General features: G+C 46.0%; 1 protein-coding gene across 1 annotated transcript in view; it reads right to left on the minus strand.

Moving 5' to 3' along the window:
* Positions 1 to 24232, minus strand: part of LOC149276443 (1-phosphatidylinositol 4,5-bisphosphate phosphodiesterase beta-3-like) — a gene marked incomplete at its 5' end in the record, with an annotated part of 74255 nt that overhangs the window by 31090 nt on the left and 18933 nt on the right. The window contains 6 exons of the mRNA XM_089503662.1: positions 18211 to 18335; positions 18794 to 18878; positions 19196 to 19292; positions 19370 to 19434; positions 21768 to 21872; positions 23316 to 23496. Coding sequence (XP_089359788.1) covers positions 18211 to 18335; positions 18794 to 18878; positions 19196 to 19292; positions 19370 to 19434; positions 21768 to 21872; positions 23316 to 23496 — 658 coding nt within the window. The remainder of the gene's footprint in view (positions 1 to 18210; positions 18336 to 18793; positions 18879 to 19195; positions 19293 to 19369; positions 19435 to 21767; positions 21873 to 23315; positions 23497 to 24232) is intronic.

Raw genomic sequence — 24232 nt, forward strand, 5'->3', positions numbered from 1 at the left:
GATACCATTAATGTTATCATATCATCCAATTTACTATAAAAAAATGATAAAATATGGGGATTTTTTGTTAAAAAATTACTTTCTCACTTTTTAAACAAAAAACTTTTACTCATCTGCAAAAACGAATGAATAGATTCTACTATTTGTCCTGAGTTTAGAAATACCCAATGTTTTTATGTTTTTTTGCTTTTTTCTGCACGTTATGGGGCAATAAGTACAGGTAGCGTTTTGCTATTTCAGGTATCTTTGAAGCCGGCCAATGCAATTTACCCCATCAAGTCATATATTTTTAAAAACTAGACACCCCAAAGTATTTGAAATGCTGGTGTTTTAACCCTTTCCATGTACTAATTTTACCACCAGCCTTTGTGAAACTTTATGGTAGTACATTTCTTTATTTTTTTTCACACATGTTGTACTTTAGGTATAAATTTATCGCTCCTGGTATATTGTAGGGTTATTTGGGAGGTAAAAGGCCACCTTTGTGAGGTGTGTATTTTTATGCCATTTAGACATCTGATCCAGCTGCCCCCATGTCCCATATTTGGGACATCTTTGAACCCGGCCAATTCAATTTACCCCATGCATTTATCATCACGAGACACCCTATGGGCATTTGTAATGCCAATATTTTAACTCTTTCCATGCTGGAATTTTTGTAAAGATAAAGAATTTTAAGAATTGTTTATTACATTTTTATTTTTTATTTTTTTTTGGTGACAGTGGGGATTTTTACATGTTACCATATTATTTTTATTTTTTTTAAACATTTTTTAACAATTTTTTTTAATTTTTACTAATCACTCAGTGAGCTGGGCTCCATTGACCTTGCATGGTTGGATGCAGTACCTGCATTCAACCTGCAGGGTGAGCTTGAGAGTTCTCAAGAGGGTCTGGATATAATCTATTGTTGATGCCATCCTGTGAATGACGGCAACGTCATTTACAGGATGGCACTTGTGGTTGCTCCTCGGAGCAATCACAAGGCGATCGGGGTAGGGGGTAGTGTTACTGAAATGCCTCGATATCGAGGCATGTCAGCAACACCATTTATTCTTAGGAAGCGCTTCTGATCGCTTCCTAAGCTGTTTTAGCCGGGCGCCGCCGCGATCTTTGATGATCGGTGCGGCGGCGGCCATTTTTCTTCCGGGGAGGGCGATGCAGCTATTTAACGGCAGCCCATACATGTACGGGCATTGTCGTTATCTCGTTGCACAGCAACCCCATACATGTACGTGGATTGTTGTTAAGGGGTTAAATTTCTTGGTACTGAAGATTTGTGGTAAGCCTGTAACTAACGATTATTTTCAGAATTGATTAATTACCCTATTATTTTTTCAATTAATTGATTAATCGGAGAAAAAAACTATATGCAAAGTTTTCGTTTATTTAAAATAATTTAATGAACAAACTGTGTTTAAAACCTCCCAACAGAATATGTGTCATTGTACTCTTAAAACGTATCTCTTTATCACATGGGATTTCTCTTTCAATAACTATGTTTATTAGATTTTTCAGAGAAATGGGAAGGAGAGGGGAAAGATATACAGAAAGAAAAAAGTGGAAGGGCGGGGGGGGGGGGGGGAGACAGGTACGCACGGCAAGAGACAATGGCATACATAACCATAAATGAAGATATACAGTACATTCACGGCGAGCGGCCCAAAGAAGTCATCGAGTAGTATTACAAAAAAGCAATATCAATATTATAAGCATAAGGGAAACAACTTTGAAGGAGCCGTAACAGTCTCACCTATACATAAAGAAAGTACAGCAACCGGTTGAGCAATCATACAGCACAAGGCAACTAAGCGTCGATCCCAATGACAGAGGACAGCCAGTAGAGCCATGTGGCCGTCTAGACTTCCCTAAGTTTCGGAGTTGTGGCGGAGAGATCCTCAACCCTCCTGATCTCCTCCACCTGTGCTACCCAATCCCGCCGCGTAGGAGGGCGGGGACGTTTCCAATTCCGAGGGATAAGGCTTTTAGCAGCATCAAGTAGGTGTCGAACTACAGACCGTTTATAAGTCGAGACAGAGCGCGAAGTGTGGTGTAGAAGCAGGGGCAGAGGTTGGAAAGGCGGGGGTGAGTCAGAGAGCTCCGAGATCACCCGGTAGACTTCCTTCCAATAGGGTTGTATCAATGGGCAAGACCACCATATGTGCAGCATGGTACCCACGTCCCCATTACATCTCCAGCACCTTTCAGAGGTGCTCGGAAACATTCTGTGGAGCCAATGCGGCGTTCTGTACCAGTTCGTCAACAATTTATAGTTAATCTCTTGCGTCTTAGTCGACCTAGAGCTCTTGTGGATAAAAATGAAGATCTTGTCCCAGCCCTCGTCGGAAAGTCGAGTGTCACAAATGGATTCCCAGGCCGCGAGAGTCGCTGCCAAGAGCAAGGAGTAAAGCAGGGAGATGGCCTTCTCCGGTGGGTGATCGCTCGTGCACAATGTTTCAAAGCCCGTTAAGGGCCGGTAAAGGCAATCTCTACATGGCAAGGTAGAAAGATAGTGCTTTAGCTGGTGATATGTGAAGCGTTCCAACCACGTAGGTTCATGGCTCGGGACCAGGGCACTTAAGGGCAGCAACCCCCCCTCCCCCAGCAGTGCCCGAGCCCGGACAGGGACGGGGACCCCAAGAAAGTCTAACCTCCCCCCGCATGCCCCGGAGCAGAGTCCGGGTTCCCCTATAGGGGCGAGGGTGCGGTGGAAAGTCGGACGCGTTGACCCACCTCCCTCCAAACCGCAAGAGTTGCCAATATCAAAGGGTGCGTTACTCCACCATGGCCACCACTCGGGTCCCACAAGGCATGATACACCCACCTCCGCAGATCGGCAAGTTCCAAAGCTACCCATGGTTTAACAGTGGGACCGAGAACGCCCCATTCTATGATGCGCAGCAAGTGGGCAGCTGTTTGTTAGCGTTTGGAACAGATACAGCACCCGAGGCAAGAGGTTCATCTTGACAACATTTACCCGGCCTATCCATGAAAGGAACAGCGGCGTCCACCGCCGCAAATCCTCAGACAGGGTGGTAAGTAACGGTGTAAAGTTCACCTGATAAAGTCTTGCCAGATCGGCAGTCAGCCAGATCCCCAAGTACCTCAGCCTCTCCGGGCACCACTTAAAGGGGAAGCTAGGCACGAGCATTGCCGTCAACCGAGGGGGCAAAGAGATATTTAGAATTTCGGAATTAGAATAATTTATTTTTAGGTTGGATAGCTCACCGTACAGCCGAAATGCCTCAAGAATGTTTGGGAGCGTTATGCCGGGGCGGTCTACAATAAAAAGGAGATCGTCTGCATATGCCGCTACCTTGTGGTGCCGGTCGCCCTCCTGAAACCCCAGTATGTCCGGGTACGAACGGAAAGCCTCCAAAAAGGCTCCAGAGACAGAGTAAATAGCATCGGGGACAGGGGGCACCCCTGTCTAGTCCCGTTCTTTATCGCTATGGGGGGGGACAGAGCACCGTTAATCCGAATGCGGGCAGTAGGCGAGGAGTAAAGCGCCCCAATACATGCCAGCATAGAAGGGCCCAGGCCCAGAGGTTCCAGGGTAGCCATTAAGAACGCCAAGTCCTCCCTGTCGAAGGCCTTCTCCGCGCCAGTCGACAAAAAAGAATTTGTTGTGCGTCAGCCCGTGCCTTATGGATTAAAGATAGAAGCCTAATGGTGTTGTCACGCGCCTCACGCCGAGGGATAAACCCCACTTGGTCAGGTTGGACAGCTGAGGAAGAAATCGGGCCAACCGTAGCGCCAACATTTTAACAAAAAGCTTCAAGTCAGCATTTAGAAGCGAGATGGGCCGATAGCTTTGACAGAGACCATGGTCCTTTCCCTCCATAGGAATAACCGTAATCGTGGCGGCCAACGTCTGAGGAGGGAACTGAAGACCCTACCGGATAGAGTTCAATGCTGCTAGTAAGTGGGGGAAGACGTGCGATGAAAAGGTGCGATAGTACCCAAAGGGCAGACCGGGCCCAGGCACTTTCCCCGCTGTGTGGCCTTCAGAGCCGAGGAGAGCTCTTCAGCGGAGAACGGGTCCTCCATGGACTCCGCTTGCTTGTGAGTAAGTTTGCGCCTAAGATGGTCCGCAAGATAGCGATTGATTCTGGTCCATTTATCAAGACGGGCATCGCCGTCAGCAACCTGGGCGGAGCCATAAAGGGAAGTATAATAGCTGTGGAACGCTTCCACAATCTTAGAGGGATAGGGCGTCAGGTCACCTGCAGGCGTCCGAATTTTATGGATATGGGTATTGCGCTTAAGCGGGTTGATCATCTTGGCTAACAACGTGCCACACTTGTTGCCGTGTTTCCTAAAAAACCTCTGACTGTACAGGGAAGCCCGGCGAAACCTTGAATTGAGGATATCAGACAGCTGACCCCGCAGGGAAGTTAATTCAGCATATGTCTCGTCATCTAGAGTGTCCTTGTGTGTAGATTCCAAGTGCAGAATCCGTGTGGTGAGTCTATCAATCTCCTGCGTGCGTGCCCTCTTTCTCCGTGTACCCTGTTGTATGAAAAAGCCCCGGAGTACGCTCTTGTGAGCCTCCCACACCACCAGAGGGGACATCCCCTGCGTAGAATTTTCCTGGAATTAACGTTACAGTTCCGTCTCCGTCTGTGAAACGAGAGTCGCGTCCAACAGAAAAGAATCGTTAAGTCGCCACGTCCACTCCCTGGCTCTATACAGCGGGGAGTCCAGCGTGATGGAAACCGGGGAGTGATCAGTCCAAGTCATCGGTAGGATCGTAGCAGTCTGCAACAGGTCAAGGTAAGTCTGTGAAAGACTATGTAATCCAGTCGCGAGTAGCAAGCGTGAGGAGAGGAGTAAAAAGTGAAGTCACGTGCAGTAGGGTACAGCGAGCGCCAACAGTCAATCAGGTGTTGGTCAGCAGGAGTTGCTGAGCGCAGCTGATTAATCGGTACGCAGCTAGTACCAGTGGATGTATCAGTCTCCGGGTGCAGGGGGACATTTAAGCCCCCCCCCTAACCAGGAGACCCTCTCCGAACACAGAGAGCAAAGCTACAATAGAACGTAGGGCCGCGTGTTGACCTCTATTAGGGAGAAATACGCTGGCAAAAGTGTATAGAGCCTCCGCTATGTGGCCTTTGACGAAGGTGAAACGACCCGAGGGATCGATAAGAGTATCTTTAACAACAAAAGGGACCCTTCTGGAGATCAATATAGCCGCACATGGGATTTCTCTAATCGCTTTCTTATTTTACTATGACATAATAATAAAAGCTATATTTTAAAAAGGTACAAGATCCCAAACACAATATTTCTCAAACTAGGTTTTAGGGTAAATCAATGTGTATTGAAATTTTTCAAATATGTGGGATACAGAAAAGAAAAGGGAGGGGAGCAAAAAAAACTGTGACATTCAAGTTGGTACACATCAGAACAATGTTACCCTGACAACCCACCCCCCAACAATCGCCCGCATAGCGAAAAAATAACATCAGGAGACCCTTGACAGACACATGTCTTAAGTAGCACGCCTAAGAGAGGGAGTGAGGTGCCTCAAAGGTTGCTGACTTCAGCTCTGCAACGAAGGACGCGAGAGAACGGCCGGAGAGTGGCCTTAAGTGCTAAATGAGCGTAACTACCGGCGTAGAGGCGCCAGGAATGGAGCAGCCTGACAAGGGGAATCCTTGCACGGGCATTAGGCCCACATAAACAGCAGAGAAGAGAACGGGGGTAGAGCGGGTAGAGTCAAGAGCGGCGCGCGATGGAAGGCAGGCCACGGGGGAATAGAAAAAGAGTGGGAAACACAAGGGGGGGGGGACAACAAAAAAAAAGTGGGGGGTGTTGGGGCTAGAGGAGGGGAGAGGACTAGGGGTGTGGACCAGAGCACTACAATATGGTCGGGCAGAGGGACAGGACATAAGGGCGGTAGGTTAGTCCGCAGACGCCTGGGACAGTAGGGAACGGGCGTGGGGACCAGAGGCATAGGCCAGCCAGTGGTACCAGATGCGTTGGTATCTCTCAACCGCATTCGAAGCCGACAGGGCCAATTCCTCCAATGAGCGCTTATTGTCCACCCGGAGGAACCATTCCCTAAAAGAGGGAGGGGTCACCCCAGTGTAGAGGTATGAGGGCCTTAGCGGCCGTGATCAGGTGCCTAACAACTGTCTTTTTGTACCAGGAGAAGGAGAATGCCATATGTTGTAGGAGGTAGAACTCCGGGGTGAAGGGAAGGACCTTGTCAGTGAGGGACTGAGCACAATCGTGCACGGCAGACCAGAAGGGAGTGATACGGGGGCAGTTCCACCAGAGATGGAGGAGAGAGCCCGGGGACTCCCCGCACCTCCAGTACTCGTCTGTCAACCCAGGCCGGTAGCGAGACAACACCGAAGGCGGTCGGTACCAATGAGCTAGCAGTTTATAAGACATCTCCTGGTCTTTAGCGCGGAGGGAGTAGCGATGTGCGAAGATACACATCTTGCTCCACTGTTCCTCAGTAAGGACGACATGCAGCGCCGTCTCCCACCTCCCCATGAATGCAGGGGGTGAGGGGGTCAGGGCGGACAGGAGGAGGCTGTAAAGTTTGGAGATACCGTGGGATAGAGGGGCATCCATCACACACAGGGACTCAAAAGGGGAGAGGTCACGCAGCACGTTATGCTTCCGTGCCAAAGAGCGGTAAAAGTTTTGCAGTTGCAGGTAGCGAAGCCTATCCATCAGGGAGGTCTTCCCCTTGCCGACAAGGTGATCCAAGGGCTTAAGCCGCAGGGGTCACAAAAGATCGTAATCTCGGGACACCCTCCGGAGTCGCTGCGGGGAAAAGATTGAGTCCCAGCCCAGGCGGAAAGTCGGGGTTATCTCTGAGCGGGGTGAGTGGACAGAAGAAAGCCGTGTAGTGCGGAGCAAGGAGTGCCACACCCGTAGCGTAGCACACAGGAAGGGGTGAGGGGAGGCAAGACGACACGCCGTATCCACAGCTAGCCAGGGGAGGGAGGAGATTGGGAGGCCCAGCAGCGCGCTCTCCACTCCCACCCACTGTTTGTGGGCCGGACAGCGGGTCCACTCCACAACGCGCAGCAAATGACAGGCGTGATAATATGTTCGCGGGCAGGGCAGGGCGAGGCCACCCCTAGACTTAGGGAGGATCAGCGTAGCGAAACCGATGCGTCGTGATCGAGGGCCCCACAGGAAACGGAGAAAGGCGGAACGGACAGAGGAAAAGAAAGAGGGTGGGACGGAGATCGGCAATGTTTGAAACAGGTAGAGGAGGCGAGGCATAACATTCATTTTGATGGTGTTAACCCTACCCAACCAGGAGACCCTAAGTCTTGACCACTTGAGCAGGTCAGATCAAATCGATGTCAAGAGGGGAGGGAAGTTAAGGCTAAAGAGGCGAGAGAAGTCATCTGTCAGCCAAACACCCAGATATCTCAGCTGGGAAGGGCAACACTTAAAAGGGAAGGAAACAGCCAGGGAGTCTCTGTCCGCTGGGGGTAAGTTGACATTGAGAATCTCCGACTTAGACATGTTTATTTTAAAATTAGAAAGTTTCCCGTAATCAGAAAGCTCCTTCAGGACGACCGGCAAGGATAGACGAGGCCGGGTGATGGTGAACAGAAGGTCGTCGGCATAGCCCAAGACCTTGTGGCTTGACCCCCCTGCCGTTCAGACCCTGTATGTCCAGGTTTAACCGAACGGCCTGGAGCAGTGGTTCCAAGGAGAGCACAAACAGCAAGGGCGACAGGGGGCACCCCTACCTCGTGCCGTTAGATATAGGAAAAGGGTCCGAGAGAGATCCGTTGATACAGAGGCGAGCCGTAGGAGATGCGTAGAGTGACTGGAACCAAGTCAGCAGGCCGGAGTAGCTAACATGGAGGTCCAGTCGACCCTATCAAAGGCCTTCTCGGCATCCGTGCGGCGCCGAGTAGAACGTGTAGTCTCTAGTCGTGGGGTGGAAGGCTCGCCAGCAGTCTACCAGGCGGTGGGAGGACAGCAAGGAAGAGATTTTTCCCAGTAGATGTCGAGGGATATGGGAAAGTCCCGTAGAGGTGTCGAGAGCAGGGTGTAGAGGGACGTTAAAGTCACCGCCTAGGACCAGGACGCCCTCCTGAAAGTCTCGTAGTTTAGTAAGCACCTGTCGGAGGAGAACGTGTTGTCGCCTGTTGGGGAGGTATAGGTTAGCGAAAGTGTATTTTTGATTGGCGATAACCCCTTTTAACAGAAGGTAACGACCCTCGGGGTTAGAACAGACGCCAACCTCCGAGAAGGGAAGATATTTGGAGCGAATAGCCACGCCCCTAGTTTTGGTGGAGGGATTGTTCCTGAAATAGCTGGTAGGGTAGAAGCGATCTGAGAGCCTAGGGGACCTGCCGAGAGAAGAAGTGGGTCTCCTGAAGGAACGCTACGTCCACTATATCGCGACGTAGATCCCGGAGTAGTTGAGAGCGCTTCTCAGGGATATTAAGTCCACGGGCATTAAGGGACAGGAAAGTGAGGGGGGAAGCGTGTGGTAGGGGCGACATGCGAAGGGAGGAGGAGGGAGAGAGAGAGAGAGAGAGAGAGAGAGAAAAAAGGAAAAAAAAGGGGCGGGACAGACAGAGGGGAGGGGGAGGCGGGGAGGAATACGAGGGAGGAGAAACCTGAAGGGTTAGAGGGCCTGGAACAAAACGGTCAGTAAAGACCGCAAGACGCACTGGACACGCCAGCCAATAGGGCAACACTAGGTTGCCCGAAACGGACAGGGAGGTCGATGGCAGAACGAAGGCGTGAGCGTGAGGGAGCCGAGGCAACCAAACAAGGAAGAACAGTGTAATGACAACAAATAGAACAAGGTATAAGCGATCAAAAATATGGTGGTAGGAACAGCGCCGCCGCCCGCAGCAAGAGCAGTAATAGAGTAACAAACTAGCCGGCTAAACTAGGTCGAAGGAGAGGGAGGAACAGCATGAGGCATCAACAGGCCTCAAATACCAGCCCAAACAACAAGGGCACATCACCACGTATCCGCCCCGGAAAATGAATGAAAAAAACAATAAAAAAAACCAAACATTTATACGAACAAACAAGCCCCGGGCCCTGGCACCATGCTGCCGCGTGAACAGAAGAATGGTACGGAACTTATATAGAAGGCAGAGGCCCCCGGCACCATACACTCATAGCGGGATGGAACAGGCAACCCCTGGTTGCGCGGCCAAAACAAAGTGAGCAACAATGCAACCCAGGACAGAATCCTGGGGAGGGCAAATGGATTACAGAGACATTGCAATAGATAAGGCGAACAATATATAGATCCATAGACACAAAATTAAAAAGAAAAAATTAAGACGGACAAACAAGCCCAGGCCCCTGGCGCCATGTCGCCACGTGAACAGATGTATGGTGTGGAACATAGATAGAGGGCAGAGGCCCCTGGCACCGTACACTCAGAGCGGTGGGGAGTAGGCAACCCCAGGTCGCGCAACAAAGGCAAAAGTAGCCACAATGCAACCTGTGGGCGAACGATATATAGATCCATTGACACAAAATATATAAAAAACAAAAAAATTTAAAAAAATAAATAAAAGAAATTACATTATACACATTTGTTAAGAACAAACCCCGGGCCCAGGTATCGCGGCGTCGCATGAACAGATGTACGGTATGAAACACATATAGAGGGCAGATACACCCGGTACCGCAGGTTCAAAGTGGGGAGGAGCAGGTAGCCCCTGGACGCGCAACAAAGGCAAAGTTAGCACCAATGCAACCCAGGACAGAATCACCGGGGAGGGCGAATGGGTTGCAGAGACATTGCAATAGATAAGGCGAACAAAGTACGGATCTACAGACCCATAGGAAAGTTGGCAGCAATGGAGCAAGAGACCAGAGAGAGCGAATGGAGTGCATAGACATTGCAATAGATAAGGCGAACAATATACAGGCATAGGGACATATAGATACACAATTAAACCTGCAGACGTCCATGGAGGAATACGGCGAGGAGTGGAGCCCCACAGGTGTGATAAAAAAAATATATATGTCACAAAACCCATCCTAGTCCTGATACCCTGAAAACGTATAAGTAAATCAAATCTCTCTACGATGCCTGGGTTACTGAGAAGGCACAGCTTTCCCATAATTACACTCGCAACGCCTTTTTTCGCTGGGGTAACAGGCCCGGTAAAGCTCTTGGGCAACCTTATCCGCCACTCTAAATTTAAATATCATAGTGTAACTCAGCTTCGTGATGGTTCTCAATCGGTCGTGACTGAACCCGATAAAATCACGCGACTCTTTGCTGACTATTTCGAGGATTTTTATTCCTCTGAATCCAATGATCCCGATATGATGCTTCAACTGTTTCGCCAGGCTTGTAATCCTAAATTGACGCCTGACGACCGAGAACGTTTGGTTACGCCTTTCACCCCCTCCGAGATTGCGGCTGCCATAAAGTCCCTCCCTAACGGTAAATCCCCAGGACCAGATGGCCTAGGTGCCGAATATTATAAATTACTTTCTACTTATTTACCGACACATCTTACTGATGTTTTTAATGGATTTCTACAAGGAAAGATACCCCCGAAGGAGGTTACGGCTTCCCGCATTATAGTTATTCCGAAACCCAACAGGGACCCTGCTTTGCTGTCCTCTTATCGCCCCATCTCCCTGCTGAACCAGGATCTTAAAATTTATGCTAAAATCATGGCTTCTCGACTACAACCCGTTTTAATGAAGCTTACCTCTCCCCCTCTCAAACGGGTTTTGTTAAGGGTCGCCACTCTACGCGGAATATTAGAGGCCTTATTTCCGCAATTTTTACTGCTAAACTTACAAATAGTAAAGCCTCTATTGTGATTAGTTGTGACGCTGATAAGGCTTTTGACAGAATTTCCTGGCCTTATCTTGTTAGTTTCTTTAAATTCCATCATTTTGGCTTGCCCTTTATACAGATGTTTCGTGCACTGTATCATTTGCCCATGGCCCAAGTTACAGTGAATAATGTGAATTCCCGCTGGTTCTCTCTAGGCAGGGGTACTCGTCAGGGCTGTCCTCTGTCCCTTCTGTTCAATCTGGCACTCGAGCCCCTCATACGAATTGAGCGTTCCGTTGAGCTTGAGGGTATTAGAGTGGGTGAGGTTGAGCTCAAGATCGCAGCCTTTGCCGACGATCTTCTGTTATACCTTTCCAACCCCAAAGCAGCCATGCCGTTCCTTCTTAGTCTGTTTGACTGTTTTCATAAAGCCTCCGGATTTCTCATAAATAAGCTCAAAACAGAGGCGCTGCCTATTTTTCCTCAGGCTAAACATGGCTGGGGAGGGACGTTCCCCTTCAATTGGACCCAATTTCCCTCTTTAAAATATATGGGTCTCATTATTCCTACCAATTTGGCGCACCTCTATAAACTCAACTTTTCTCCTCTGTTGCGTCAAATGGAGGATTCTTTCAAAACGTGGTCCAAATTTAACCTCTCCTTCTTGGGACAATGCCACTTGTACAAAATGGCCTTTTTCCCCAAACTTGTATATCCGATCCATATGTTACCTCTTATGTTAAGGAAGAAAGATATCCAACATCATAATGCACTGCTGCGTAAATTCCTGTGGTGCAATAAAAAAAGCTAGAATTTCCTTGTTTAAACTCCAACAGCCTGCTCGCAATGGGGGGGGGGGGGGGGTGAATTTGCCTAATCTGTTGGACTATAATTTGGCTTCTAATTATCGTTTTGCGGCTGATTGGTTGCGAGGCGGGTCTAAATTTACCAACGTGTCCCTGGAACAATGCTTGTCTCCTACCATTTCTTTGGCCTCTCTCCTGCATCTATCTACAGTTGACCTGCCCCCGGAGGTCGTATCCAACCCGTTGCTGTATTATGCTGTTAAGGCTTGGGGGCGTGTTAGACGGCGCCTGGGCCTGGAGGTCCACTATTCTAAACTCCTGCCTTTGATCCGTAACCCGCACTTCCAGCATGGGAGGGAGGATATTGTCTTTCGATGCCTGGCCCGGGTGGGGGGTCGCACCATTGGCGATTTTCTGGACCCACGTGGTAAACTGTTGTCCTTTTTGCAGCTCCAATCTAAATTCCCTACTGTTCACGTTCACCCTATTCACTACTTTCAACTTCGTCATTATATTAATTCCCTGCTCCCTCATCTCTCTGGGGCTAATTCTAACAGTCCATTGGACCAGTTAACGGTATTGTCCCCTGTCATACTGCTCAAGATATCTACTATATATAGTCTGCTCAGGCCTGTCCTCGATTGGGAGTCTCACGGCGCAGGTCTTCCCTCCTGGAGGGCTGACTTTCCAAATCTACCTCCGAACCAGATTCTCCGGGCTTATATGTTCAATTCTAAAGTCCTGGTTTCTAGGGATTACAGTGAAATGTTCCTCAAGATTGTGCATAGAGCGTATGTCACCCCTAAAGTTCAGTTTTTAACGGGCTTAGCGGATCACTCCTGCTGTTTAAAATGTCAACTGCCTGAGGCAGATCTTCTGCATGGCTTGTGGTCTTGCAGCTCTATTGCCCTATTTTGGGATGCCCTACAAACATATATCAATGACACTCTGGGCATTCGTTTTGCCATATCTGCTGAATGGGCTATTTTTGGTATATTCCCTGACCACATTCCCCCACCTGTAGCGAGGGCTAAATTTCTCTTGCTTATACTTTCCGCAGTGGCAAAACGGGCAATACTGTCTCAATGGATTGCTCCTCAACCTCCGTTGCTTCCTCTGGTTCTGTCGCGACAGCAATTTTTGTTCCATATGGACTGGCTTGAAGCTGTCCTTCATAAGGAAAGCAAAGTTAAATATCTTTTCAGTCGCTGGTCCCCATATATCGCAACTTTAGATAACGCCACCAGGTTGTCACTGTTTCAAACGTTCAATACCACGGAGTGGTATTGTCTTCAGGTCCTCAAAGGTATCCGCCCCATACCGCGGTTCTGATCTAGTTACGGAACACGACACATCTGTGTTGTGGCTAGGTGGGTGTTCTGTGACTGAGGAAGTGTTTTTACCTGCACTGTCTGTATTTTTGGAATTGTGCATTGCTTGTACCTGTGTGCATCTAATCTGTCACCGTGTCTCTGTGTACCATTGTTTTTATATTGTATGCTTTGTCTTCTCCTTGTAATAAAGAAGTTTAAAAAATATATAAATATATATATATATATATATATATATATATATATATATATACTTAAAAAAAAAAAAAAAAATTATGTTTACAATTCCGTATAGTGGCGGTGTGAGCATCGTGGGTGGCCAACAGGGGCGCAGGGGGTGATCACTCCTCAATCTCCTGGCGGCGTAAGAAAGGTTGTGGTGCTGGTGGTTCGCGCCGGGTAGGCTGCTCAGGCAATCCTCGCCTGGTGCGCCGAGAGAGTGGCTGCCTCGCCGGCCCGTCGTCTGCATCAAGGCCAGACAGAGCCCAATCAGCCACGGTCAAGTCAGGGAGACCCAGGGCACCCAGCAAGCGGGGGAGTTTGTGGTGGTGCCGCAGCGTCAGTGACGTGTTGTTGTGCCGGATCAGGAGCGCAAACGGATGAATCCAGCGATAGGGGATGTGAAGGCATTGAAGCTCCAGGGTCAGGGGCCTCAGGGCGCGACGGGTCTGCAGGGTGAGGTCAGAGAGGTCATGGAACAGGGTGACAACCGCGCCATTAAGTGGCCACGTGCGCACTTCCCGCGCGCGGGACATTATGGCCTCTTTGAGGCGGAAGTCCGTCAGGTGACAGATGATGTCCCTGGGAGGACTAGATGGGTCACCACGGGGCCTCAGGGCACGGTGCACCCTGTCTACCACCGCCGAGGCGTCCACAGCCCTGCCCAGGAGGCCGGAGAACAGGGCAGTGAGAAGGGCCAGCAGGTCTTCAGAGGCCTCAGATTCAGGGACGCCTCGGACTCTAATATTTTGCCTGTGTCCCCTGTTGTCCAGGTCCTCCAGCCGCCTCCTCACAGCACGGAGGCAGCGCAGGTGGTGTTCAGCAGACTGCGTCACGGCCTGGCCTACCTGTTGCTGTGAGGCCGAGGCCTCCTCTAGGGCAGTCACCCTGTGCTCCAGTGAGGAGAGGTCGGTACGGAGGGTCGCCACTTCGTCCCGGACCACTTTCCGGAGCTCCGCGATGAGGGTGGAGAAGTCCGAGCGCCGAAGAAAACAGCCGGAGCACCTCAGGTGAGTGGTGAGGCAGCGCGGGAGCAGGAAAGGACGTCGCCTCCTCCAGGGAGGATGAGCTGGCTGGTGAGTCTGCCGCGTGGTCCACCGAGGCCAAGTCCGCAGGTGTCCTAAAATACTCCCGGAGGGAGTTAGCGGTTTCTCTGGAGTGACCGCTCGGGGTGGGGGGTTCGGCGGGAGCTTTTTTATTTCGCCCCATCGTGTCAGGGAGCCGGATGAGAGCAGATTAAAGTGCAGGCGGCAGCGGAGCACGGAGCTCAGGTGTCCATCTTCCTTGGCGGTTGGACACGCCCCCTCAAACTAGGTTTTAATACCAAAAAAGCTTTACTAGTAAATATTAATTCACATCTAAACATTTTTCATGATTGACAAAAATGCATTTCTTGTTCTTATTTCTTTTATTTGCCAACCTGCCCTCCCAGTTATGCACATCTGACCTCATGCTTGCCACCCCCAGATATGCCTTATACCCCTCTATATGCCACTTTGGCCTCCAGATTTGCTACTCTGCCCCCCCCCCCCAGATTTACCAATGCATCCCCAGACTTGCCCCAGTGCTCCAGACTTTTCTTTTCTCATTTAGTGTACCCACACAAGTTATATTTTTTTTCTTCAGGGCAAAGAGGACTTTCTTTAAATACCATTATTTTAATCGTATCAGCTACGAAGAAATTGTTAAATTTTCACCATCTTTTATATATATTTTTTTTAATTTCAAATATCTTTTACTTGTCTACAAAGGCTAATGAAAAAAACCCACTGAATATTTTTTAATATTTGTCCTGTTTGACTTGATAAAGAGATGACTCCCGAAAGCGCGTCTATTATTTTAAATACTGTTAGTCCAATAAAAAAGGTATTACAAGATTCTGCAACATTCTATTTTTTTGCATTCCTGAGTTTAGAAATACCCAATGTTTTTATGTTTTTTTTGCAAGTTAAAGGGCAATAAATACGAGCTATTTCAAAGTAATCAAATGTAATCCTGTCAACATGTCTTATTTGGGACATTTTTAAAGCAGGCCAATTCAATTAACCCCCAAACCATATATGTTGGAAAACTAGACAGGCTATTTCAAATGCCATCAGCCTTTTGTCAAACTATTTGTAAATTTACCATCAGCCTTTGTCAAACTGTGGTAGTAGTTTTTTCTCTCACACACATTGTATTTGAGTTATGAATTTACAGGTCCTGGTACAGGTCTCTGCCAAAAAAACATGCGTAAAAAAACATGTATGCGTTCAGCAACATCTCCTGAATACAGCGATACCACCCAAAAATTTTTTTACTTACATTTTATTTTTGATCGCCTCCTCATATACTTTAAATCAGCCATCTACCTCCATATTGTATATGGCGGATGTTGACGCCCCGAGAAGGGATCACACAGGGTCCCTGGAGCAGATTTCGGTGTTGCTAATTGCCTCAACATTAAAGCAACACTGTTTGAGAGAATAAAAGCGACCCCTGGTCACTTTCTACATTCAGTTAATGCCAAGTGGTACAGGCGCATCATCGGTCATTAATTGACCCTTTTTGTGACATACCTGGCACATCATTGGTTGTTAAGGGGTTAAGCAAAAAAATAAACCTTACCAAAGATATTTAACCCTTTTAATGCTGTTGTGTACCATAAGATATAAACCACACAATTACTCATGCACTACTTACAAATTACTAAGCATGCTCAAACCTCCCTTACAACACTGTCAAATGCATAGCTGCTCATTTGCATTTATATAGCACCCCTATTTAACAAACTGCCCTGTCAGTTGCCAATCACACTGTTCAAATACAAGTTTAAAATATGTAATACGTCAAATGAGAAATGTGGTGTTTGTAAAGGTTACATGTAAAGGTTATTGCAAGTTTACCACTCCAATTAGTTGTAATTAGCATTTGCTGTGGCAATTGACATCCTCCAACATAATTTTGTACCTTTCCTTTGATCTTGTAGGTGGTTTGGCCATTCTTACCACACGTGATGCGGTGTGATTAGCTGATAAGGTAATTTACTGCTTGTGTGTATTTGTTAACTTGCTTTTAGTACACAGTATGTATGGAGCAGTTCAATCTCCATACATACTATGTACAGAATGACGATTCTGTATTTTCGTAACACTTTTTGAAGTGGTTTTGGCCATAGCACATAGCAATTTTTCTCAGATATATGCTTATGTCCCTAGTTGCTCTACAAAGGAAGCCTATGTATAAACATATGTACTTTATTCAATAGCAGTATCATGGCCCCCCCCAGAGCCATTGCATTTAATTGTATGTGTGGCTTCCATGAAAAGTAAGACCTCAATTGGTGGGAAAAAGTGCTGAGCAAAAGATCGGCAGGTCCCCTACCTACAGAAAAGTTCAGATGACTTTTAGCAATAATACCACCATATACGAGATATAGTGGTTTCCCATCTAGATCCCTTTAACCAACTCTGTATCTCATGCATGGTGGACACTAAAAGGGTTAAGCCATATCCTAACTGGCACTAAGTACACTATAGTCTGTCTTATGGGAAATCTGACCCTCAGTTTCTATATAAATAAACCCATAGCTAGATTGAGAAGAAAATACTGGTGTGACTTAAATAAACAACAGGCTAAATGGCCAAAACAAGTCAAATATTTTAGAAATTCAGTTTTAAGGATTCTGCAAATTCAGAGATGACTTCAAAAGGCCAAAAAGCAAGATTTCAACTGTGGGAAAATCAGCACAACCAATTTATTTTCAACTGCCGGAGTGGAAACACTGCTAGTTTAGCATGTCATGTTTTTCAGTACTACCCAACATAGGTGATCATTAACTCCTTCAATCCCAGGGGTTTTTGGTACCTCAAGTCCCGGAGAAATTTTGCCACTTTTGCGCTATGTTGGTCCAGCGATTATTCTCTTTTCCTGTGAATAGTGTACCCATGTAAACTATATATTATTTTTTTCAAAGAGAGATAGAGATTAGCTAAAAAATTTAGAATGAGAAATGTAGTAAAAACTAGCAAAAATTAGAAAAACACACCTAATTTTTTTAAAATTTTCCCTCTGAATCCTCACAAAATTAGGTAAAGTGATGGAATTCAGGTGTCCTGATTTCAGAAATAGCTAATGCATATAGATTTTCCATACTTTCCCAGCACTTATAAGGAACATACTATAAGGTGTACATTATTCGTAGAATTTTTATGCTTATGGCTTAACGGGTTTGGGATGTTGTGCTAGGGCAATGGGATGTTAGGTTTTTTTTTTAAAAAATATCTTTTTTTATATATTTTTTTGTATTTGTTAGTATTTATATATATATATATATATATATATATATATATATATATATATATTTATTTTTTAAATAGTTAGAGGTCCTCTTAAGGACCTCTTGAACATGTTATTAATGCCATTATTATTTATTGCATTATTTTAATGACTAATGACTAACCGGTTTTTTTTCTCTGTTTCTATTTTCAGCATGGGAGGAGGGTGGGAAACATTGTTTCTCACTCTCCTCCCCGTGATCCCCCTGCACCGATCACAGTGTGATCTCTATGCAAGTCCCCACAGACTTGCATAGAGATCGCAGCGTCTGTGCCTCATCGGAGGACAGGATATCCCCTGCAGGTGATATCCTGTCCTCCGATGAACTTCCGGGTGACGTCAGCAGTGACGTCACCCGGAAGGAAATGCGCGATCGGCATTTAAAAATGTAACAGCTTTCCGGCTTTCATGCAGGAAGCTGTTACATCAGATCGGACAGCAGAAAGCCGCATAAGCTGGCTTCTGCTGTCAGGGGGGAGTCCAGGCTGTCGAACAGCCTGATCTCCTGTGCAGCGGCAGGGATGTGTCCCTGTCGCTGCAAGAAGGGCAGGACGTACCGGTACGTCCATAGGGGATTCTTGGGATGCGTTTTTTGGACGTATCGGTACGTCCATAGGGGACTGGAAGGGTTAATGTTTGCCAGTAAACAAGCAGGGTAACCTAACTAGGTAGACCACTTACAGTGTTAAGGTACTCTTGCACAGACTGTGTAGACATGTATCATAAATGATCTCTTAGTACATAGTACTGTATTGTGTTTGACATCCACACTTACCCTGTGTTTGGAAATTTAATGCCACCATTTGACATCCTGCATTCCAGAAAACCTGGGGCATGTAATTTGATGAATCCACCCGTGTTCCTTTAGGGTAGATGCGACTCAGCTGCTTCTTGTTATATCTGAGATTGAAGTAAGTCAGGGAGAAACACATGGGGGTGTAATGGAAAGGAGAAGGATGGAGAACAAAAAGAATAGGAAGTGTTGAAGAAGATGAAAGATGGAAGGTGATGATGGATGAACCAAAATAAGAATTTATGGATAAAGATTTAAATGGTAAGAGGGATTCAGAGCAGAGCACAAAGGAATGGATAAAAGGAAATAAAGAAACACCAGCAGAGAGTAAAAGTAAGCATCCGTAAGACATCCCAAAACCAAAGCATGAAAGTTGAAAAGACAGACAGCAGGAAAATGCAAGGATAAATGGAGAAAAGGACAGAAATAAAGACAGTTAAATAGACTGGCAATTGAGTGAGAGACATTCAGTTAGAGAATATTAAATAGGAGACAGGTAAAGCAAAATAGGAAAAAATTAGGACATGTTCAATACAGCACGGAGTAGATGCAACATTAAGGATACTCCACAAACTCCATGGGAGATTTAGTGAGCTGCTCCAGTGCCTTAGTTTCAACAAACGAAGACATCTCGTAATACTTATTCCTCTCTGAGAGTTAAACAACAGGTGGATGGGGAGTGATTTCATGGGCAAACGAGAAGATGGGGCAGAGGTAAGGGAGACAATGAGGTATATGGTAGTTACAAATAAGGGTTAAAGAAAGGTAGGTGCATAAACAGAAAGTGAACAGAAAGGAGTTTGCAAAAACAGGGTAGGAAAGATGATGTATATAAGGAAATGTTCTTTCTAGTGGCAATTCTACATTTCTATAATTCTAAAATTCATGTAAAATCCTATCCCGACCTAAATGCGATATATCCAGATGTCCCATTCATTTCAGTCTCCCCTTCCAAATGGTTACTCACTGTTGGCCAAATCAAATGACTTGAATTTAACTGGTTCCACATAATTGACAAGGTTGGACATTTCCTCTGTGGCATTAACTTCACTGCTTGCTGTCCCCTAAAATCAAAGGCCAATGGGTTAAAGATCTCTGTGAAAGATCCAATAATTGTGGTGGCGGAGGGTTAGTAACATACCTCATCTGATTTTTTGGGATCAGAAGGCTCTTCATCCTCCTCCTCCTCACTATAAGCATCACGGTCTGTGAAGAGTAGAAAAAGTGATAAGCGAGGGGGGAAAGATTTTCTTTATTTCCCCGGTAGCATGTAGTAGAAGATAGATCCGCCTATCCAGGTACGGCTGGAAATTATAATACTCCCAGAACCTCCCCTTTACCCTCAGTAAATATCAAACTCGTACTCGGAACTTAAATACAAAACTGTTTTAGGGTGGGTATTGTGCTAACGTGAAATGACAAGGAAAATAAGTTATCAGGTCAAAATTTTGCCATGTCATTCCTGGTAGCATGTAGTAGGAGATATAACAAAGCAACAGGGAGGGAACAAAATAACTGGCAGCAGAACTCTTGCCAAACAGGAAACTTCAGCTGGTAAAGACCAAAATAGTCAAGCAGATTCTTCCCAAACTGCTGCGTTACAAAACCCAATCATAGACACATTAGCTACCTCTGCCCAAGATTTGAAACAGCCCTATTAGCATAAGTACATTGTGCCGGAGGAATTTCCCTTCCAGCCTGCGTAAGCTTCAGCATCAACATAATAACAGTAACAATAACAGCCCTTAACTAGTGTTGGCAAAGGTGATCTGGACAACTTCTCAGGGACAATAAATGGTAGACGTCTGCATACATCTAACGCATAGGCAGAATTCCTTCACATTCCTTGGAATGGGACAATACTGGCAAAAAATCTGATTCAGGTAGAGAGCAGAAAACTGGGAACACCAGAAACTTGAGGTATGGTTCTTAATGGAGAGGGCTGGAAATCCTCCTAGCCGCAGTGAGAGTTATGAGTGAAGCAGTCCTACAAGGAATTGGCTAACTGGGAAATAACTAAATTCTTTTATTTTTTCTTCTAGGTTGCATTCAACAAATTCCACGGGAAAATAACTTCTTAAAAACTCCTTAATGGGTTTAGGGACTGCCCATTGTCCTTAAGGGGTTAAAGATGAAATACTAGTACGCTGGAGAAGGCACTAGTTTGCTATCTGTACCTTCAGGGTAGTTGGGTAAACATCTGTCAATGTCAATCAGTACAGCGGGATGAGTACAGATATCATCCGATCTAAGTCCAGCACATGTCAGACCTTGACTACTTGCAGGGAAATGACCATATACAGACTTCAACTTGAAATTGTCTGAGCTCTTGACACAATTCTCATATTTTTAGGGCTACTGGGAAATCTTTAATTCAGAGCATCTCAGACTTCCAAAAGCTCCAAGGGATTGATAGGATACTTAATGATTTTGCGCCTGGAGGAAAATTTTCTTTCATAACAACTCCCCAAACTCTAGGCTGACATATGTTATTAAGATTGTCCACACGTAATCTGCCCAGGACATGCCTTGTTGCAGTCTCTGCTTCTGCCTCTACCATCTGTGAAAATCTGTCACCATAACAGGAAACTGAAAACTGCATCTTCGCCGTTGCATAGCTGTATGATATATTATACAGCTCTGGACCTGGTGTCTGAAAGAAATACCCTTTTAGATTTGATCTTAGATATGGTTGAAGATGGAACCTCTTATAAACATCCATCTAAAGTCTCCCAGGGATTGTAAACTTCTGAATATGAGAATATAAAAGATGATTCATCCAGGAAAGTAATAATTTGTCTGCCTTTCTTCTGTAATAAAGTTGTGAGGAGCTTGGTAAAAGCACCGGTACTGAAATGAGGCCAAATGCAATTTCCCAGAATAATGCAGATGCTGCATACCTGATCCTGGTACTGCCATCCGCAAGAAACCTATAGCAATACAATGAAGCTCTCTTATGGCTCTCCTAGCCACATCAAAAACAGACTCTAGAAGTCAAAAGCTGTAGAGGCAAAACTAGCCCAGACAAGAGGCCTCCAGTGGTAGGCAGGAGGCCTGGCGAAATAGGTAGGCAAGCCCAAGGCAGAAGGCCAGCAAGGGCAAAGCTCTCATCATCACGCACTGTGTCTACCATTACCTGATATGAAACAGGGCTCCAGCAGACAGTAAGTAATCAGCCTGCCCAAAGGCTGCAAGGCTCTAAAGATCCCAAGGATCCTGCCCCCAGCACCTGGTAGTTGACTGGATCTCCCATGGACCCAACCAGGGCTGTACAAAAGGCTTCCCAAACTGACTGAGGCAAGGTACAGAGTCTGGGAAAAGAGTTCTCCCACAAGCTCAAAAAAAAAAAGAAAAAGGTAGGGGGAGGTTTCGGGAGTTTTTTAATTCACTGCCCTACCTGGAGCTATTTCCTACTACATGCTACTAGGAATGACACGGAAATAGATGGAGTTAAGCCAGTGAAAACAGAGGGGGAGAACATAGTATTATTCTCTGTATTAGTATTATAAATCAATATGTTATTAACATACGAGTCTTACCAATGGACTTCCGTGGCTCTGTATACTTAGGGAGTTTCTCATCAATTTTTTCCTCTCCATTGGAAAGCGTCAATGGCACATCAGCCAAATCAGAGGTCTGGTTACCTAAATACAAAGTTGGAATGCAGAACTTCCCAGGTAAGAATTCTGCCTTTCCCCATTGAAAGAACAATTCAAAATAGCTGACAAAAGGGTGTTTGTTGCTTCTTTTGGATCAACAGCGGTTACCAAGGAATAGGAAATGGTTGAGCTTGATGGACACGAGTCTTTTCTCAACCTAAACTACTAAAACTTAACAGTAATATTTCCATCTGTGATCACTCTAAGATGTGTCCAGAGCTGTCCAGTATGGAAACTGTTAAACTATGAAGAATGTGTTGTTCCTATGCAAACAGCACTTTGTGGTGTTTAAAAGTCTATTCTTACTGGTTTCATTGTTTATGTTGTATGGGTAGCATAAGGCTTTTCTGGAGGCAGAGTGCCCCATGATATGCCTTTTAACCCCCTGTATGCCACTCTGCCCCATGATATGTCTTTTAACCCCCTATATGCCAGAGTGGCATATAGGGATATAAGGCATTTCTGGAGGCAGAGTGGCATATAAGGGGTTAAAGGCACATCAGGGAGGCAGAGTGGCATATAGCAGGGTATAAGGCATATCAGGGAGGCAGAGTGGCATATAGGGGGTATAAAGCATATCAAGGAGGCAGAGTGGCAATAAAAACAAAAAAAATATTTCTCTCAATCATAGCTTTTATTGAGGGTCGTCTTATATTCAGGCTTTTTCTTTTTTTATTTTTTTTTTTTCCCTAAATTATTATTCAGATTTTGGGGGGTCGTCTTATAATACGGTACGTTAATTTGTCATTTTTGCTGGTATAGGTTGAGTATCCCTTATCCAAAATCCAAATGTTTTTTTCCAGATAGATAAGGGAAGTTCAGATAAGGGATACTCACGACTGAGAGGGGTGCAGGAAAGAGGTGTCAGTAGATCCTTTCCCCGCCGCCATTTTGGCTTCTCCCTGCTGTCTGCACCGTTGTTCATGTTTCTCTTCTCTGTCCCAGGGCACTTTCAGTTCATTGTTCAGGCTTCCCCAATTCACTTCCGCTCCCTTTTCCCGGACGGGAAGCCTGAACAACTGACATTATCCTTTATTATCCTTTATCCAAAATACTTCTGGTTCCGAGGATTTCGGAAAAGGGATACTTAACCTGTAGATTATAAAATGTGTAGCTACCAATTTAGTTGCACCTGCATTATAATTATGTTTTAAAAAGTAAATACAAGGTTTTCTGAATGTACAAGTAATTTTCGTAATGATTATATAGACAACTACAGACACCAATCATCATTTACTTGTCTAACAGTTTCTGAATCACTACTACTGGTCTGGGCAACCGCATTTCTAGACTGTAACTCATAGCAAGCTCTGGACTTGTAGTGCAACAAATAGAAGTTTGCCTTTTCTCTGACTTTCTCTACACCACTTGTACATTTTGCCCTTTAAAAAAATCTGCAATACAACCAAAGACTCCCTAGTTACACACCTACTGCAGGTGAGTCACACACACTGGAGGAATCGCTATAGGTGTTGGATGGTTGTTCGCTGACTCTTCTCTTTACACTTCCTTCTGTTCCTTTCCCTCCCCCTCTGTGCCTCTTTTTATTCTTCACAAGGATCTTTCCCATTAGTTCATGGGGGCTTGGGAGGGGAACTCCTGGCTGCAGCTACAGAGTTGAGTATGAGAAACACAAAGGTTAAGAAAGTGAATAGAAATGGAAAGAAAAAAGGTGTGTTTGAATGTGAATAGAATAGCAAAATAGAAGGGAAAAATGGTGAGTGTGGCTTAAGGAAGCAGAGATGCAACAATGGAAAATGTTTCAAAAGTAACAAGACCGTTGTTAAGCATGTAATAAGTAAAACATTGTAAACATAAGCAATGTACAGTATTGCACAAAAGTGAGTACACCCAGTGGCGTCGGCCATGGCCTCCCCTACATTATGCTGTGCCCCCCAGTGTGCCCCCCCAATCGAAATGCTATAGTAATGGGTCATTTCACGGCCCACCGCCGGGAAACTGGGACATTTTCCGGTGTGCCGGCACACCTAGCTCCAATTGCAGCTGATGCGGCTGACAGTTTCTTTCAAAGCGGCTGTAAAACTTCCTCCGCTGGCCGCTTAATGGATTGCCGGCATGCCGATCACTGACTGAGGCTCTTCGTCCCGCCCCTTTGAAGATGCGCCGTGACGCTCAAGGGGGCGGGCTCTTACGGAACAAAAAGATGGTGGCTGGGGACATAATTACACATCAGGAGGGGTTAATACACATGGGTATGGGGGCCATTATATTAACCATTACAAGGGGTTGGTGCATCAATACACAAGGGAGGGGGGTTCGCTGGGGGCATCAAATAAATCAATACACAAGGGTGTATTGCAAAAATGCACAAAGCTGGGGGGGCA

Source organism: Sceloporus occidentalis, unplaced genomic scaffold (genome assembly GCF_023333645.1).
Source record: "Sceloporus occidentalis isolate IW3139 unplaced genomic scaffold, rSceOcc1.0.p SCAF_239, whole genome shotgun sequence".
Lineage (NCBI taxonomy): Eukaryota > Metazoa > Chordata > Lepidosauria > Squamata > Phrynosomatidae > Sceloporus > Sceloporus occidentalis.